This window comes from Trachinotus anak, unplaced genomic scaffold, assembly GCF_046630095.1.
Source record: "Trachinotus anak isolate AG129_WGS33_773 ecotype Australia unplaced genomic scaffold, CSIRO_AGI_Tana_v1 ptg000003l, whole genome shotgun sequence".
NCBI lineage: Eukaryota > Metazoa > Chordata > Actinopteri > Carangiformes > Carangidae > Trachinotus > Trachinotus anak.
Genome location: NW_027273854.1, coordinates 11,150,757 through 11,170,683, shown reverse-complemented (window position 1 = coordinate 11,170,683; position 19,927 = coordinate 11,150,757). Strand labels below are relative to the sequence as shown.

Here is a 19,927-nt window from a genome sequence, read left to right as displayed (position 1 = left end):
TGTGGAGATCACATGACCCTCCGGCTCCAGTGCGATGCAGTGACGTGTTTTGTTGACTGTGGGATACATTTTGCGATGAATTCACTGGCTTGTGCCGCAGCAGGTGCGGTTTCATCTCGCTAGCAGGCACCAAAACTGGACTGACGGAGAAGACAAACCCGGACCAGGCTGTCGGCGTCCTTGGCTCGACTAATGCGCAGCCGAGCCTCGGTGGCGTCGGTGAGGAAAGAACCCCGCAGTGATGGTTTTGTTATCGGCTTGATACAGAAAAGGAGGAACTGTTTTCACCTCGACGGGAGAAGGGGCTCACAGCCTGTGAGGTTCATGTGCCGACACCAGCTGCTCTGAGGTAATTTCACATGCTTGTGCGACAAAACGCTGCTGGGTCGTTTCGGTGGAGACATTTGAAGACTCGCCTGTGAGTCAGCACATTATATTTCTGAGGAGTCTGGCTTTGTCCCGATGCTATGTTGTTGGCATTCATCAGTATCTTGGGGATTGACGAGCAGGCCGACCGGCCAATCAGGAGGAGAAGAAGCCTGGGCCCAATCAAAGATGGGGGAAAGCTGAGCAAAACATCACGTCTATTATGGCATTTTTTCTTGCTTATTGTTTGCACGGACGGGCTAATGGAGAAAGGGGAGCCGTAAATGTGTAGCCAGTGGTCTTCTCAATTCAATTACACTGATGATATTATATAAAATGACCCCTGATATATAATGGATGTGGCCACTTTGAGGTTGAATGGCGGTAGTGTGAATTTCAGGCAGTCCCAACATAACTAGTGTTGTTGTGTTCATGAAACTGTCTGCTTTGCTGTGAAACTGGAGTCCACTGAGGCAGAAACACTGGTGCTTTGAGGCTCCTGTAAGGTAAATCTGGTTACTGTAGCTTTAACATTTGTATTGACTGTATATATGTGACCATCAATATTAGTAAAAGTTAAATATTCTGTCGGCATGTGTGTTTATTAGCTGTTTGACCAGCCACAAAGAGGTCTTTGTTTGTCTCTGCGACCATCCTATAGCCCTGTTTCGACTAAAAAGATCATCTTTTGCTTGTCCAACTGGTTCAGCTTGAGGATGTCAACGGCCTGTTTTGTTTTTCTTGTTTTTTTATCTTTGGCTCATTTGCCTTTATTTCTTTCGCAGCTGAACTCATTTCCAGGTTGATATCACCTCTTTGTTTCCATCGTAGCTGTGAAACCTTTTTCTCTATCTCTGTTTTTGAATATAACTAGCATAGGATCATCCTCATTGTGGGACTGCTGATTACTCAATATCACTTCTCTTTTTTTTTCTTTTGTTGTCTTGAGTTTTTTTCTGTTAAATGGAAACTGAGATGAGAAACCTTTAAAGTCAGCACGGTTGGTCGGAGCTGTTTCGAAAACTCAATTAACATTCAAGACACCTTCAGAAACATTTTAAAAGATGTATATTCGGAGCTTTACCTAAAAAAAAAAAAAATGTCACTCTCTTTCTATCTCCAGCCACTGTCGAAGGCTGACTGGACTGTGCCCTGTGTTGCTGATCAAAATGGCTATCATGAGACAATTTGGACTACTGGTGTGGAAAAACTATCTTCAGCAGGTGAGTTTGAAGAAGCTGAACATACAGCCAACCAGTGTGTGTCCTTATTAGGTGGTGACATTGTTTGCAACTGTGAATTATTAGGCATAGCTGTGTTTGCAGAGCAGAGGTCCTGTTTATTAAGTTATGGGCTCATAGGAAATCATAAATACAGTAAACTGACTAACACTTTGTTTCTAAAACCTGATGATGTTATCCAGCTACGTGGAAACGGACCCCAGTGTGTTTGTACTGTGTTGTTGTATCACAGACCCTAGCTGGTTCAGCACATTGGGGGCTGTCATACTTTTCCTAGCCTTATATGGCTGTCTTCAGTTATTGTTTTGCCCTAAATTTTAAATTGTTGTGACATTTATCATGGGACTTGATCATGAGACAGGTATATTTGCAATCAGATTTTTCTGTTGTGTAACTATAGATTTACGTGTCTGTATTGTATGTTTACCTTCTCATTTGTTGGCTATCACGTTAGGCTGGTTACACACACACACCAGATCAAAATCTCCAAGCGAGAAAAGGTGTCTGACAAAAGCAGATACTCGATGCTTGCACAAATATGTAGTTCATGGAACATAATATCATCAGACTCAGAGTCTGTCCTCAGTTTACAGAAGATAGGAAAAAAAAAAAATTACGCTAAACAGTGTTGGATTTCCACTGGCGGAGTGTATCAGCACATTTCTGGCTGTGTATTGCTCTGAATGGCTGCCTGCAGAGCAAAGATATCAGTTAATGATTTCACAATGCTGCAACTATTCAGAAATGAGTTGGCTATCTGCTGCATAGCATGCTGGTGTGAGGCTGTTGCTCCATAGCTCTTTGTCCACCCATTGCTGCTCCAGTTGTGGTTATCTAGAGATTACTGAGACTCCATTAGGCAGGAAAAAACATACTGTGCATCTTGGTGTTGCTTGTCCATCTTCGCTGCAGAGCACAGACGCAGAGTGCATATGAATCACATAATCTGTTTTAAAGAAAATTAATGTGTTATCAGATTTTACCATCACAAGCAAATTATGAACATTGTAATTTAGGCCTTTTAAATAAAAACATGTTTATGAATAAAAACAAAGACTTGCAAAGACCTCATGTTCCTGGGCCATCACGTTTTCTTGTGGTGCCCCGCCACATCAGAAAACTTGTCATTTGACAGATGTCCACCTTTGCTACAGCAGGTTTTGATTTTGAGATTTCAGTGTTTTTAAAAAATTGGATTCTGTGAGCTACTTCCTTGTTCTACAACAGCATTTCGCCTAACATGAGCCGAAAAAGAATGTGTGTGAATAAATAAAAACAGTAATGTTGTATATCACCCAACCCCCAAATAATACCCTTTAACAGGAATTCATACAAGATCTATTTATCTGTTTCCTCAATAAATGCAGTCAAATCCAAGAAATCGACGAGGTTAATGATTTCTAAGCTGTTTAAATTACACACCATCTGGCAGTACTTGAGTCAATTACCCCAGTGTTATTTTGTTCTTGGTTCAAGTGTTGATATATATATTGAGTCTCCTGGATCTGGATATCAAGGGCCTTTGGGCCACAGCAAGTTCATTACAGTAAACCAAAAACATGTGGTAGGGATTAAAAACAGAGGATGTGTTCTGAGCCCAACAGTCATAGAAACTGCATTTTCCATATTTGATTTTTTGATGATTTTTTTAAATGATTATTTGATGATTATTAATAAACATGTAATGACGTGAGAGGCTTATAGTAAATGATACAGTACGAGGAGTTCTGTACTTCTGTGCTACTCTTCAACAGATCAGTGGCTATTATTTTCTAAACTAAAGCAGCAGTTCAAAAGCTTGAACTACTTAGTCTACATAAAATGAAGCATACATCTAACAACACTGTTATTGAAGTCGGGTAATACCTGACAAAAGTAAACTAGACTGACTGTGCATTCATTACCAACTTCACAGGTTTTGACATGGAGTGCTACGCACGCAATTTGGTTAGTAACTGCAAAGTATTAAGGCTCAAGAGGCAACCAAATGTGTTCATAATATGAAATGTATTTATGCATTAAAACACTTTTAGTTATAAATGTGCACAAATAGGTAACGTGTATGCTCTGGGGTTTCATTTATTCATTTATTTTTCAAGTAATATCTTTGATTTACTGCTGAAAGTGAAAGGTCTGATATTGGTGCCCCTCAGAGACCGACTGCACAATGTCCTCAAACTGTCCAAGTCACTTTATGTTCCCACCATTCAACAGGAAGAGGCCATCTTATAAATTATGCTTAATTTAAACTGTCTGTGGAATTGTCTAGGGTCAACACTGAAGAGTGTGAAAAGAATATGTTGATACCGAGTCCCCACCTTGACTAAAAATAATTTGTACATAGCACTTTCAGAGCACTGGTACTTTTGATGTGGGGTTGTGTTTACTTTTCAATGCTGCTGTCCTCACAGTTGTATGTTTCAGATTTTCAGATTTTATTCTACACGGCTCACCTGTGGCTGAATTATGGACACATTTATTCATTTTCATATAGTCACCGACTTACTTAATGTGATGAATATTCTGCAAAGCACAACATAGTTGATTAGTCTCAGTATCATCATCTTCTTCTTCTTCTTCATCATCTTACTTTACACATCCCCAACAAACAGGTGACTGATAATCTCTCTATTTCTGTGCTCCAGAAACGCCAAATCCTGGTGACTCTGGTGGAGATACTCCTGCCCTTGCTCTTCTCTTGCATCCTCATCGTGTTGCGTCAGAAGGTGCCTTTTAAGGACTACCCGAATGCCACGGTCTATGAGAGCTATGATGTCGACATGCTACCCAAAAGGTTCTTGCAGCGCTTGCAGCTGGCCTATGTGCCCGGTAACTCCAGCGTGGTGCGTCAGGTGGCAGAGGACGTGCGAGGCAGCCTGTCCCTTTCCGCAGGTGGGTGGTAGTTTGGCAGGAAATGGCTGGCAAGTTCAGTACAACAATGTAACTGGTTTAAAAAAACCAGCTTCAGTCCACATGAAAAACAGGGGATAGATACTTTATCCTACTTTATTCATCCCATTGGGGAAATTCAATAGTCAAGCAGCACACACATAGACGCAGTTTAGATTTACAGTCCAGGTCATGAGGGACTGCCTTTGGTTGAGGTGTTAACACAGCCTGATGGCAGGAGGGACAAAGGATGTCCTGAACTGCTCAGACCTGCATTGCAGTGAGATGAGATGCTGGCTGCAGCTGTAGCTGCTTCTCTAGTCTGCAAGAATGTTGAGGAGAGGGTGGTTGGTAATGTCCAAGATGGCCTGTATATTACCGTGCATGTGTCTCTCCACAGCATGCATGCCAAGCACAGACCCAGCCTTTTTAACTGGCTTGTCCTGTCTCCTCTATCTATCTGTTGCATGAAATCATTTCTATCTGCCATTGGCCAGTCAACAGCTAACACTGACTGGCACCAAAGATTAGCCAGTAGCAGATTGCCAGTAACATGCTTTGACCTGTCAAGCTTTTCACTCTGTTTTTTGTTGAAGGAATAGCTTAATAGTTTTGTTTTCTTGCTGAGAGTTGGGCGAGCAGATCAATACTCCTCACATGTCTGTGTGGTAAACATTAGGCCACTGGCAGCAGCCTGTTAGCATAGCCTAGCATAAAGGCTGGAAACTGGGCAACAGCTAGCCTGGCTTCATCCAAAGATAGTGTATTCTGCCTAATGGCACATCTAAAGCTCACAAATTCACATGTTATATCTTGTTTCTTGAATCTGGTCAAAAACCAAAATGTAGCAATGACAAGTAGTGGTTTTGTGTGGGGGTTATGTGCTGGACTATTCCTCCTGTCTATATGCTAAGCTGAGACAACAGGCTGTAGCCTTATATTTATAGAACAGTCAAGGGAGTGATATTGATTTTCTCTTCTAACTTTCAGCATGACAGCAAATAATGCCATAATCTCAAACTGCTCCTTTAATGTGGCCATTCTGTGAATGTAAAACTATGAAAATGAAATGAAAATGTCTCAAATTCAGAGCCACGGTTATTCCCTAAAACTCATATAATAATAATAATAATAAAATTAAAATAAATTAAAGTGTAACAATATTGATCCTTGAAAGGCAATGGTTTGCTTTTGTTGGTTCAATATACACATTTTGAACGATAATGTCAACAGCCTCAGTGTTCAGAAAAGTATAATAGAGTAGTAAACCATAACAACATTGAAATAGTTAAAAGTAGAAATAGTTTAGACCACCAGTCTCACTTAAATTGAGTTTACTGTAAGTTTGGTGGATATTACTGAAAGGAGGTGTCACATCATATCCCACAAACATTTCATTAAAAAAAAAAAGTAAAAAAATATTAAAATTGATGATTCTGTTGCAGCAAAGCCTAAGGGTTGCATGCCCAACCAGAGCTGTTAGGACCACAGTTACAAGCGGTGAGTGAAACAAATACCTCAGCCTTAACACCACTTGTGATTCAGGTCAGACCTGGGAATACTGGTTCCTCCAGAAACAGCCCTCAGGAGAGCAAACATACACACCCTTCTCTGGTGTCAGACTGTATCAGGTGGTTCAGACAGGTAAAGAGAGGAAGCTCACATACTGTAGCATGTTCCCCTGCTCTCCCAGTGACACCTACACTCTATCTCTGTCTAATTGACAGAATCACACACACCTTCCCCGCATGACCAGCTTTCCGGATAAATAAATGCTGACGGTGTGACTGACAGGTGGGCAAACAGGCTGTTTACACATTTCTTGTCACATTGTCAGACGACCAGAAAGATGGATAAATAGCAGCAGTGAGAGGATGAAGATGGATGTCATGCAGCTGGTGGAAAGATCTGTGTGACTGCAGGTTGCCCTATACACAGCTATGTGAGATCCCAGCTCAGCCATTAATGAATAATTTAGCAGGTCTCAGCATTCATAGGGAAAGGTGGAAGGGAATTAAGACTGAGTTTTAGTATTTGGCACACAGAAGACCACCAGAAAGTGTCTGCAGTGCTCTGACTAAAATAAGGGCTTCTCTAGAACAGATGACAATACTTAAAACAGGCCTGTGGTGTTTTAAATGTTCAGTTTCACATAGTTTTACAATAGTCAAACAGCAGATTTGTTTTTCTTTGTAAAAATATTAGTTATTGAAATGATTTGCATATGTTTTCATGGTGTATTGTGAAATAGTGAATTGAGAAACAAAATTTCCTGTATTGTGTAATCTCTAATTTTTTGTTGTTAAAAAGTTGCATTGACTTCTCTTGTTGAGATCACAAGTAATATATGTTCATTCATGAATACAGCTGCAGCTAACATTTTTCCATTGTCAGCTAATCTTTTATTTTCAAGAAATTATGTTAAAAAAATTACAAATTCCCATCGCAGGTGACTAGACCTTAAAGAAAGTCTGAAAATTACTGAATATGTTTGACTTCAGGTTTGAAGAGCTTTAACCCAGCAATTATTTTTTTTTTAATTCATAATTAGCAAACTCTTATCAGTTAAACTAATGATCCCCAAACTCAATTCAGCAGTATTCATGAAGAACAGCTGAAGTCAAGAGCAGTGTGTTGAGGACATGTTTGAACTGGCGTGTTTGACTGCTATTTGTCCTTGACCTATTTCCCTCTGTGCACCTTGTGTGTCTACATGCAAGTGCTTAGTTTATGAGACTGACCCAGATTTAACCCTGGGACCAACACTGCTAACACTGCTGGGCTTTGCCAGACTCAGAATAACTTCATGTGTGCTTGATAAGTGGAATAAAAAAATGACGTTGAGAAATCCAGTTCTGTAAAATGTAAAAACTATGAAAAGAAAAAGTGAAAAGGATATCAAATCTGTTTCTACCTATTATTATCCTGCACTCTGTTCTCATTCAGTCTCGTTTGGACTGATCGGGGGTTTTTCAAGCTGTTCATGTTATTGATGGTGTCTCCTGTGTGTTTCAGCCTTGGAGGTATCTCTTCCCTTTTTGTGTGATTTAGCATCTGTGCCAAAGAAAGCATGTATGTGGGCGTATTGAAGTGCACTTTTTTTTTCTCTCCTTAACATTTGACCTGTTGTATTGATAATATTGGCCACAGAGTTCAGTATGCTGGCCGCGTCTCGACCAACTTCCTGGCTGTCAGTGAGAGTAGTAAGCACCAAGGTCGGGCATGAAAGAAGACGTACGTGAGATAAATACCATATCGCATCTAATATAATGTTCTTTCCATCTCTGTCTTTGTGTGCCTGTTTCTTTTCTAGTGCGTGGCTTTGAAACAGAGGAGCAGTTTGAAGAATACGTGAGAAATGACCCTATGTCAGGAAAGCTGCTGGCTGCTGTGGTGTTTGAGCACCCTTTCAGCCATGATGATGAACCTCTGCCCCTAAAGGTAACAGGAAGGATACACACACACACACACACACACACACACACACACACACACACACACACACACACACAGACACACACATGTGGTCACACGGTCAATTCTTGAACCTGAAGAGAGGGTGCAGCTGCAGCGCATTGTTTTGTTATCTGGTTACTGCATCAGGGACACTGCAGAGCAGATACAACATGAATGGTAAAAGAATGCAACTCTATAACATACTGTATATGTTTTGCTTGTCTCAATTAAGGAAGGAATGAATAATGTATTTGTGCTGTATGTGTCACCAGAAATACTGGTTCAGGCAACATGAAAACATGTTTGTTTGCGCATGTGCATTCAGTTTGTTGTTGTTGCCAGCTGGTAGCTTAAAGATAGATGCTAACAAGCTCATGTTTGGGTCAGCTTTACGTCACATAATTATAACCATCAGATTATTGTCTGCTCTGATTGAATTTGAAGTCGAATAGACGCGGAATTGAAACCTATCCTCATGTGTGGCAGGAAACCCTGGCAGAGGATAGATGAATTCACAGGTTCATGCTGTGTGATCCCATATGGGAAAAGCTTTATCTGGGTGTGATGGAAAAGTCTGACAGACTTAATAGGATTGAAGGCTTCAGACAGCCAACGCTCACAGCAGTACCGGGGAGACAGAGGTACTCCCACATTTGAGGGTGACTCATCTTCCCATATTTATAGTCGGTCTTAACCCGTGTGCCTGTCTCCCTCTGTTGCTTTCATATCAGTTCAATTCAGCTTTATTGTCCTGGTAGGAGGAAAGCTGAGGGCTACATACAAACCGTAAACATGGATACACAAATGGAGCTAAAACAAAGCATGAGACAAAAATGAATCTTTATTTCTTACTCTTGTTTGCTGTTTTCTTTCTCTGTTTTAATTCATCTTCTCTGCTTGTCTCAGTCCTATAGATCAGCTGGCACATGACTTGTTAGAATAAAGGAATACTTACTTATCACAGGCTTCATAATCAAAGCTGTCAACAGTTCAGCCGAAGAAAGAGGGGCCAAAGTCCACCACATCAATATCACATCAATCATTCGTTCAAAACAAACAGACATCTAATAAACTGGATACAAATAAGTACATTTGGATATGTACATTAAAGACATAAAAATAAATTATATATACTATCTTATTTAATTGTTTATTTCCCATCATTTAATCTTTATTTTATGTTTATCTTTTCATCTTATCTTTTAGTGTATCTGCAACACAGGATTGCGTCTGAATTTTTACTTTGAATAATAGCAAACAATAAAAAAGGGACATTAATGCACAACCGATGTGTTGAATTCACACTACTCCACTCCTCTTGGCTTTGTTGGAGTCTACTAACTCCGCTCTCTTTTTGTTCTCTCACACACAGGTGAGCTACCACCTGCGATTCTCCTTCACACCGCGCAATGCCCCACCCAAGGAGAAGTCGGAGCTGAACCCGAACAGTGACTTGGACTGGCACACGCTCAGCCTGTATCCTCTTTTTCAGCTGCCAGGGCCGAGAGAGCAGTATGACAAGGAGGGGGGCACACCAGGTGAGACCCCCTCTCCACCCCCCCTCTCCTTCTATTGACCTTCCTTGTCTTTGTTTCTCTTCATCTGCATCTCCTCTTTTTTCTTTTTCCCTTTTCTGTCACCTTTTCTGTCTTGCAAGGCAAACCATCGTGTCTGCCTTTCGTCCAAATAAAGATATTAAATATTTTGAAAAAACTTCATATTTCTATGAGGAGTTGTCCAAACAAGCATTAGTCCTTCCGCAAAACAATACCAAACAGTTTTTATTTTTTCAACTTAGACAGGGATCATGGTTGATGAAAAGCTCTTAATTTCCCCACAATCTCTGGAGCGAGGGTCCTCTCTTCAGGCTGTGTTTCCATGGCAACTATGTCCCTGCACATCTTCAGTGTTATCCGCTTTTGGCACTATCAGGATACAGCGTGCCCTCGCATCACTTGTGGGACATTTGTTAGGTGTCAGGCACCGTTCAGATAGCATCAGATGCTCTTAATGTAATCTTAACATCTGTCCCTCAGGTTGTCTGATTAGTCACGTTGAAATGATTTGATTATGGTGAATTGGGGGTTAGATGAGATGCTGTTCTCCCTTCCCTCAAAAGGCTTAGACTGTTTTTTCATAATGAAGTTCTAAAGTTGAATGTAACTATAATGGGATGAAGTGGAATACTCCAAAAGATGAAGTCATCGTTACGGCATAATTTAAACTGACAAGCTTTTAGAATCTCATGAATATGGATTTCCAACCTCCACATGCATAATAGCTCCCCTTTGTTCCTCAAGACCTCTCACCCATTCTCATGTTCACTTCTAAAGGGAAGTTAGGACTTCCAGATTATCTCATGACCGATACAATTGTGTTATTACATGTTTTCTTCATTATTAATATCTCTTTGTTTTCTAAGGTTATTACAGAGAGGGCTTCCTGGCGGTGCAGCATGCAGTGGACCGAGCCATCATGCACTCTCACAACAGAACTGCCGCCGCCTCTCTGCTGCGACAGATCAGAGTGGTCCTGTCACGGTTTCCTTATCCCCCCTTTATATATGACGTCTTCATCCTGGCCATTCAGAACCAACTGCCCCTGGTACTGGTGCTCAGCTTCACTTACACATCCCTCAACATAGTACGAGCCGTGGTGCAGGAAAAGGAAAGGAAGCTCAAGGTGCATTTGTGTGTCTCGACATGGGCTGTTGTTCTGTTGTTTAAATTGGTAACGAAGCTGTCAGACTGATCCTTCACCTCTGCCTTTTCTTAGGAGTACATGAGGATGATGGGTCTCAGCAATTGGCTTCACTGGAGCGCCTGGTTCCTCATGTTCTTCCTCTTCCTCTCCATTTCAGTCTTTTTTGTTACTCTGTTGCTATGTATCCAGGTGAGTTTTGTGTTACACATCATGACATATCATTACTTAATCCACATTCCAACACGTAATGCCTTTGCCACATATTTAAGCAAGAAAAAGGTAATACAATATTATCATCAACAGTACAGTATGTGCAATATGTACTTGCACAAATGTCCAGCCAAGTAGCAGCAATATTTCAAAAAATATGTCCTGAGAGGCAGTGCTGTGCAGTGGTTTTTGAAAGAGCTAAAACCAAGTGCAAAACCAAATCTTCAAACGGAAAGTAACACACCTATTTAATTGTAATAGCCAGTTCATAATAATCACATATGTGTTTTTGTGTGGTTGATGTCAGATAGCTTTAACGTCATGATTGAAAACATGAAGTGCAGGGATTTTTTGTTTTTTGCTCAGCAAGTCATAACTGAGCACTGGAACTGATTCTGTTGTTTCAGGTGAGCCCTAACGGAGCAGTGCTGACCTACAGTGACCCCACGCTGGTCTTTGTCTTCCTGCTTGTCTTCACTGTGGCCACCATCAACTTCAGCTTCATGATCAGTGCCTTCTTCTCACGAGGTGTGTGTGTTTTCTGTGTGTGCCCACTCTTTTCTGGATGATACTTATGTCTCTTTTTGAGCGCCAGTCTCTTGCTTTGTACTGTATGTGTGGTCAAATGACTTTCTTCCACTACACTCTCCTGCTTCTTTTGGCTGAAATGCACAGTATGTGCAACAGTGTGTGGTCCCTCAGATGTAGGTCAGAGTCTCCGCTGTTTACTTTGCTCCCTCCTCTTAGCTGATCCAAAGCATAAAAGCAGAAATAAAAGGCTCTGGAGCTATAAAAAACTTTAAACCACACAAGGATCTGCACAGAGAAGAGTTGTGCTCTAAAGTTATATATGCTTGCACACTATAACTACATGTATTGAACATCTGTGGAAGTGTTAATATTGTTAACTAAGTCCTGATACATTAAGCATACATGTATGATGCCATTTCTTGGTGAGGAAAATTTTGCTAGCTTCTTGTAGTTCTAAGCTCTTTTCATGTTCAGCCACGTGAAATTAAAACATTCTTTCTGGTCTGAACAGCGTTAGCAATAAAGAAAACCATTTACATCTTGTCGCTCTCCTTTCTCACATACCTTTCTCCCTCTTCGCGCTTTCACCCATTCACGGCTTCTGATTCAAACCAGCAAGCATCCCCTTTCAAACCTCTCGGCAAAGCAGCTCAGATTGCAAGTGCTTGTTAGCCCCCGTTTCATTTTCCCTTTTGCAAAGCAGTTGCAGACAAGTGCTTATTTAGCAGCCATACGCTCAAGTTTATGTTGCTGTTGGCTTTTACAAGTATGATCGCAAGAAACCTCAACTTGATTTTGATGAAGCTGTAAAAGCCCTTCGTCCACAGTGGCGGAGCAGAAGAGGAAAGAGACTGGTAAATCTTCAGTTTTGTTGGTTCACAATGAGGTGTTGAATTTCTCTCTCCATTAATCATGTTGTATTTCTGCCCTCTGAGTAATGTTGTGTTCTCTGTCACCTGTCCAGACAGTTTTGCTTTATTGTGTTGACATAATACGCTGTGTACCTTAGGTGTCATTTTTAAACTTGCCCTGCTCTTCCTGTCTTCCTCCTGCTGTCTCTGCCCAGCTGTATTCTCTTAGCCTGTCCTGTCTTTGGTCCATGAATAATTGTCCAACTGTAATATTTGACAGCCTATAATAAAATAGTGCTGCTAAACGAGGTGAACTAAATGAGCTAAAGAAACCACATAATCATCTTGTTTTCCCGAAAGAAATGTAAAGCTCATTTTTAATAGAGCCGAAATGGATTCAAAGGTTTTCCCTATAAATTATGATTTTTGGACAGAAGAAGAAAGAGGATGAAATGAAGGGCTTTTGCAGAAAATAGGCCAAACCAGCAGAAAGGATCCTTCAGTGCCCTCCTTGGCCATTTTTTAACAAAGAGGGACTATTCTTCTTTGTGTGCAGCTGCCTGGATACTTCTCTGAAACCATCTTGCTTTTTACTGTATGTCTCCTGGCCGACGACAGCCAGGGCCAGAGGCATTATATCTTTTTTGTTCCCCATGTGTCTGTCCATAACCCTAACCCTATGTCCGTACCTCTCACTCTTGTGAATGCGATATCTCAGTAAGGCCTTCAGGGAATTTCTTCAAATTTGGCACAAACATTCACTTGGACTCAAGGATGAACTGATAAGATTTTGGTGGTCAAAGGTCAAGATCACTGTGACCTCACAAAACACATTTTTGGCCGTAACTCACAAATTCATGCCTTAATTATGAGAATTTAACACAAATGTCGAATAGGATAAAAATGATGAAGTGATAACATTTTATACCCCAACGATCAAAGGTCAACTTCACTGTGACATCAATCTTCTGCAAAAACACCTCACCTTATTCAATGGTGTAACTCAGGAGGGGGAGATTGTGACCATATTTCCTGCAACTTGGCTGGATGGCAGAGGCATACTTACAGAGGCAGTAATTCCAGTGAGGAACAGATAATGGCACTAAATCAATGCATGTTCCACGCACGCTCAAAATGTCAAATTATCTGCCACAAGTGCTCTTTTGAGAGGTCTTGTCATGCCACTCAGAAATAAAAACAGCTCTGAAAGTATTTCGTTCTCCTCATCCACAGTACTCAACAACAATGCATGCGTGAGTGTTTGAACTCATCTAGCGGCACGGAAATGTTCTTCATCTGTAACTGTGACAACAAACAGTGGCAACAGTTGAGCTCACACTGTTCAGTTTATTTTTTTCTTTGTCAAATCTTATATTGTTTAAGGCTTCGTGAATCTTGCTGTTTTTCAGCATCCCGTCAACCACTGATTCTTTTTATGTCTCACTTCAGCCAATGTGGCGGCGGCAGCGGGAGGCTTCATTTATTTCCTGAGCTACCTGCCTTATTTGTTCCTGTGGCCACGCTACGACTTACTCAGCCATGTCCAGAAGGTGTCAGCCTGTCTTATCTCCAACGTGGCCATGGCCATGGGTGCTCAGCTCATAGGAATGTTTGAAGGCAAAGGTGAGACCTGATGCTGTGTTCAAAGTAAATTATGTCAAATTGCATTCCATGAATGTGGTACTATTCTTTATTCCTGTATGTCTTTTAACATTGTTTATTTTTTTTCTTGTGTTGATCTTGTCCATTTCCTGCTCTGTAGGTACAGGAATCCAGTGGTCTAACTTGTTTGACTCAGTGACAGTGGATGATGACTTCTCCATGGCCCAGGTTTTGGCCTTGCTGCTGTTTGACTCTGTGTTTTACGGGCTGGTGGCCTGGTACATGGAGGCAGTTTTTCCTGGGGAGTACGGAGTGCCTCTACCATCATACTTCTTTGTCCTGGTATGCTGCACACTAAGCTGTTTACACATGCATGCACACATACATTCACTAAAGATGTAACCAAATACAGATACGGCAGTGGGATGAGCAGTTAATGCAGTCAAAACAGATATGGATCTGTCAGATAGTTGCAAGCAGAAAACAATTAAACGGAAGTTCATTGCATCTCTTTTTGTCCCTCCTCACTGTGGCTTTAGTCTCTATAGCAGTGTCAGTTACTAATTCACATTTGAAAGAAGTGCAAGAAAAAAGGGGAAGTCGTGCACGAACAAAATAGCACCTAATCATCTGGCCGGTTACTGTAATTCCTTTTTCAGTAACAAACAATGTAATGTGCTTTCTGTGACCATTTGCAGTAACATTGATTCCCAAAGTTCAACTGATTTTGTGATGTATTTGTAACTATTGATTTCTTCATAACAATTTAAGAGTGATTTGTTTTAAGTTAATAGATAAGGATATGATATGAGACAATAGGTTTGTTTTTAGAGAAGGCAGACACACCAACATATATTCACTTGTTCACCCAAGTTAGGGATATGACATTTGATGTTACCAGTGCAGCAACATTAGTGAACAATGTGCACAACTGTTGCAAAAAGGTGGTGTAACCCTCTCAGAACATCGTCAGGTAGTTGCAAGGGCAACGCTGAGATATCTCGTAACAGAAAATTGTCTTACATTAAAGAACTCTGCGAAAGTGGCTCTGATATAGTGACAGCGGAGGGGTTTGAAAACGGGAGGTCACAATATATTGGCCAGAGGGAGTCTTTGTGTTCAACTAGCAAGAATAACAGGAAATGTCTGAGTCTGTTCAGCCAACACAAATAAGGGTTATCTTAATAACAACTGTGGACAATCACGAAATGGCGTGCCTTTACGTACACGTGCAAATAAACTCATGCTAGCCCACTTCCCACTAGTCAGGAATTCGACACACTGCCAGCAGGGTGTGGATTAGATGTTGACGCACATTATTCTATGTCCATTGTGTGTGTGAGAGTGAGATGCTGTCTCTACAGCATAGAAAGGGTTTGACTCTGGTTCTTAGGAAGGGAGGGTTGTTCAGGAAACAATCCCCTCTAATGTAAAGTGGACATGAACAATGTTAATATCAGCCCATTCTCTCTTTCTTGTCTTCTTTTTTTTATAAATGATTGTGTTCCTCTGCCTCCTTTGTTGCATCCTGTAACATCATTGATGAAAATTGTGAGAAATACACAGACAGTTTTTAAAAAAAAAAAAAAAAAAAAAAAAAAAGATATGTTTGAAGGCCATTTTCGTCTCACTCATCTTACACTCAATTTCCACATCTGCAGCCTTCATACTGGTGCAGCAGCCCCCGCATGGCTTTGTTGAATGAGAAGGAGGAAGAGGAGGATGCAGAAAAAGCTCTGAAAGGAGAGTTTATTGAGGAGGAGCCAGCTGGGCTAGTCTCTGGGATCAAGATCAAACACCTTGTTAAGGTGAGCAGCAAACAGACACGATGACCCAGAGGGTCAGCATGTCCCCTTACACTCCATTGGTGCAGATGGGAGAGACATTCATTAAAAAATCTACTGCAGTAGTCAGATAATACCTTTTTTCCCCAAGGTAGTGCATATACATGTTTTGGATTGATCCCCTCTACAGGAATTCAAATTGGGCAACAAGACACGGAAAGCGGTGCGGGATCTGACACTGAACATGTTTGAAGGACAGATCACAGTGCTGCTAGGACACAACGGGGCTGGGAAGACCACAACTTTGTCCATGCTGACAGGTGAGCATGGCATAAAACAAGCAATAATCTCACACACAATCAAACATAGATGCCACCAAATGATTTTAACTCTACCTGCCTTTAACCTTGTGCTTGCAGGTCTCTTTCCTCCCAGCAGTGGCAGGGCCTATATCAATGGTTACGACATCTGTCAGGACATGGCTCTGATCCGCCGCAGTCTGGGACTCTGTCCCCAGCATGACGTGCTGTTTGACAACCTTACAGTCAGAGAGCACCTGCTCTTCTACGCACAGGTACTCACACAATCATGCTCATGTGTTTAAAAACACGCACATGCACACCTGCTGTAGCTACTATATATTGTGTCATAGTCACATTGTTACATATTATACATCTACTTAGTGTTAATTTATGGAGATAATAACATAAATGGGCAAGAAATGTTTAACATACACAAAACTCAACAAGAAAATGCATACAAAACGATATAAGACACTTGTTTGTAATTATTATAGTTTATTTCCATAACTATTGTTAGCTGCAGCAATTTTCCCAGACCAGTAAATGGAGCTTTATTTTGGCACTTATTTGTCCACATGAGTGTCTTTAAGAGCAATCTTTTTCTCGACTTTCCCTCCCGGTGTCCCTCCACAAAAACACTTTACGATCTGAGTCGCAAGTCCTACCAGTTTCTTGTACTTTCCCATTTCCTCTAAACACAGTGGCTCAATTTCAAGAGCAGGATACGTGTAGACACTTAATTCCAGGCTTAATGTTGACCATAATGTGAAGTAGATGCTGGTAGTTCAGTTTCTCTGTAATCTGTGTCATTTTCCGCGTCATATCCAGTTGAAAGGCTACTCCAAGGACAAGATTCCAGATGAGGTGGACAGAATCATCCGTATCCTGAGCCTTGAGGACAAACGGCAGGCTCGCTCCAAGACCCTCTCTGGTGGCATGAAGCGAAAACTCTCTATTGGCATTGCTCTCATTGGAGACTCCAAGGTAAAGAATTTCACAAGCATAATTCACCCTCATTCCTTTTGTCTTACCTTTCTACCCAATTAACATGCCTTGACCTTTTCCTAACTCTACCCATCTCCAGGTTGTAATGTTAGATGAGCCCACATCGGGCATGGACCCATCAGCTCGACGCGCCACCTGGGACCTTCTGCAGGGGGAGAAACGTGGTCGCACCATTCTGCTCACCACACACTTTATGGACGAGGCCGACCTACTCGGTGACCGCATCGCCATCATGGCAGGGGGAGAGCTGCAGTGCTGCGGGTCACCACTATTCCTTAAGAACAAATATGGTAAGTGGAGTGGAAATTGCTTCAGCAGGCTCAGAAAGTGGTGCTAACAAGATATCAGCCTTTTCTACAACTATACAGATATGACAAAAATATATTATAGTAATCTTTTTATCTTTTTGTCTTTTTGGAAGAAGAAACATTTTTGCAATTTTGTACTTGACAGCCTTTCTTATAAAGTCCTGTTTTTGAGAATATTTCTATTCTATTATACTTTGGTAGAAACACTTAATGACTTTTTAAATCAGTCCACACTGTGTGCTGTCAGATGTGATTGGTTATGCATAATAGAAGTTCTTTGAATTATACAACCTGGACTTTATACCTGGACATTCAGGAGAATTGAAAGTTTGGTAATTGAGCTTCAACATTTTCAAGCGGGGAGGCGCATGATTGCTAAGATTTATTATAAAGGCCTGTTCCTTTCCTTTGCTCACCAGGTGCTGGCTACCACATGGTGATAGTAAAGGATGCTCTTTGTAACGTGTCCGAGATCACCCGCCTTGTCCACATGTATGTACCTAATGCCACAATGGAGAGCAGCGCCGGAGCCGAGCTCTCTTACATTTTGCCCAAAGAAAGCACCAGCAGGTGAGTCAGTCTGAACTCTGTTCATACTCAGAATAGCACAGCGGACAGTGTGAAGTGACATAATGGTTAGAAATTACCTTTGCTGAACTGAATGACTAAATGATAATGAGGTCGGAGGCAGAGGACTGGAGAATGTCCCAGAACAGATCAGGAAATTCATAAGAGAATCCAAACACACATCTTTACCTTTCCTAACCTACAATAGCTCTGCATTACTGTGAGGGAATGCGTAATGTGTTTCCCTGATTTACACTGTTTGTGTGTCCTCTCAGGTTTGAGCTGCTGTTTGCTGAGCTGGAGATGAACAGAGAGGAACTGGGCATCGCCAGCTATGGAGCTTCTGTAACCACTATGGAAGAAGTTTTCCTCAGGTAGGAAAAATGTCACATGTTAGACCATGATAGTTTTTTTTTTGTTTTTTAATTTTCTCTATCAGCAGGATCTGGCTCTGGCAGTAACAGCAATTTCAGCTATGGACTGATAGAAATCACTGCAAAGTACAAAGGTAGATGTTGTAGACAGTGGGTTAAATATATTGCTCAAATTAAAAAAAACCATATATAGTAGTTATAGTAGATCTGCAAATTATACATGTGTTTTTGAATTTGTGGAGCTTAACCTTCTGGAGTCCATGTTGATTTAACAAAGTTATAAACAGAAATCCAGAATCTGAGAGAAATGATGCATGTGCTTACATAACACAATATCGTTTCCCTTTTTGTACACACAAATGCAGCAACTGCACCACAACTTAGTGCAAAAAGAAACAATTTTAAGTTTTGCGTACATTTTCTGATATGTTCGTCTTTTTTCCGTCGCCCACACATCTCAGTCCCAGCTGCCTGCTGCTCACTGAGCAGTTATTTCTGCTTCCCTGTGTCCTTGATCCGTGTAGCTGTGGCAACAAGCACGAGAGCGCTGCCGCTGCAGGCAGATAGCACTGCACGCTCCTTCAACCGGCACGGGTGTACGGCTTTGTAATTGGCGCTACCAAGAATGTTTGTTTCACAGCAGGCCTCATTATTTACAAATCCTGCTGAGAGTCCACCAGTGTGTTCTGGCCATATATGCTCCACATCAACATCAGTCACGTCACTAAGCAAAGCTGCTGTTTGAACATTTGGTCATTTAGCTCCCTTCTGGTGTACCAAGTAAAATAACATATCAGTTAGAGAATAACACTGCTATCATTAAGGCTGTTTCATTTCATTCTTGGTTCCACTGTAATCGTTAATACAAAATTAAATGCTGCATAACTGTATTTCCCGAGACCAAAAAAATCCGATGACCAGTAGTATTAAACTAAATTATGTTGCAAATTTATCATCATTTATCATTGCAACCTGTTGCCACTAAGGAGGTTTGCTGTCAAGAGTTCAGACATGTTTTTTGTTAGTTCGTTCATATTTTTGTCATTTACTTCCACAGATAAAAGGTGTAAAAGGGACTTGTAGATATATGAAACTAGGCTCACACAGGCACACTATCTGGCAACTTGAGAGTGACTAATGTGGAACTGCCCTCCTGTGTAGATGCCTTTTTATTGGATGGTCTCACTGATAATTGAATTCTAAGGTCCAGAAATAGCTTTTTTTCCTGCTGAGGAAAAAGTGGACAGAGTGGGTGGATTTGTACAGCAAGTGACTCTTGTTGCAAAAAAGAATGAAACTTTGAGTTCTGTGCCTTAATTTTAATTTCAGAAAAGATTTTTCTGCAGGATTATTCCTGTAGTTCATTCCTGTCAAACCTGAAGACTTCATATTTGAGCCACCTTTTGATGCTGTTTTCAGAAAGCTGGTGGATAATAGTGGAACTATTTTGTGTCTTCAGAGTGGGGAAATTGGTAGATTCTAGTTTGGACATCCAGGCTATCCAGCTGCCCGCCCTGCAGTACCAACATGAGAGACGGTCCCACGACTGGACCACAGATGATGCCAGCAGCATCAGCGGCATGACCGATGTCACCGACTTCACAGACAGTGGCACGCTCATCTCAGAGGACTGCTCCAACATCAAGCTGAACACGGGGGTGAGAAAAGAGGAAAGGAAACTGATGTTTTTTGCATATTGTTCATACTGCTCACATTTCAGTTCCCCTTTTCTCCTCAT

At 41.2% G+C, this 19,927-nt stretch overlaps 1 protein-coding gene across 2 annotated transcripts in view; it reads left to right on the top strand.

The window, feature by feature from the left end:
- The window catches only part of abca3b (ATP-binding cassette, sub-family A (ABC1), member 3b), a 29,099-nt gene continuing 9,172 nt past the window's right edge, over positions 1-19,927 (top strand). The window contains exons 1-18 of one of the 2 annotated variants that reach the window (XM_071473614.1): positions 1-349; positions 1,490-1,589; positions 4,253-4,499; positions 7,810-7,937; positions 9,325-9,490; positions 10,375-10,634; positions 10,728-10,844; positions 11,273-11,393; positions 13,697-13,870; positions 14,010-14,191; positions 15,511-15,657; positions 15,824-15,953; positions 16,053-16,207; positions 16,764-16,919; positions 17,020-17,230; positions 17,668-17,818; positions 18,091-18,189; positions 19,649-19,847. In XM_071473614.1, coding sequence (XP_071329715.1) covers positions 1,536-1,589; positions 4,253-4,499; positions 7,810-7,937; positions 9,325-9,490; positions 10,375-10,634; positions 10,728-10,844; positions 11,273-11,393; positions 13,697-13,870; positions 14,010-14,191; positions 15,511-15,657; positions 15,824-15,953; positions 16,053-16,207; positions 16,764-16,919; positions 17,020-17,230; positions 17,668-17,818; positions 18,091-18,189; positions 19,649-19,847 — 2,697 coding nt within the window. In that variant the 5' untranslated portion in view covers positions 1-349; positions 1,490-1,535. Of the gene's footprint in view, positions 350-392; positions 873-1,489; positions 1,590-4,252; positions 4,500-7,809; positions 7,938-9,324; positions 9,491-10,374; positions 10,635-10,727; positions 10,845-11,272; positions 11,394-13,696; positions 13,871-14,009; positions 14,192-15,510; positions 15,658-15,823; positions 15,954-16,052; positions 16,208-16,763; positions 16,920-17,019; positions 17,231-17,667; positions 17,819-18,090; positions 18,190-19,648; positions 19,848-19,927 lie in introns of those variants that run through there. The other variant, XM_071473615.1, reaches the window with a different exon arrangement.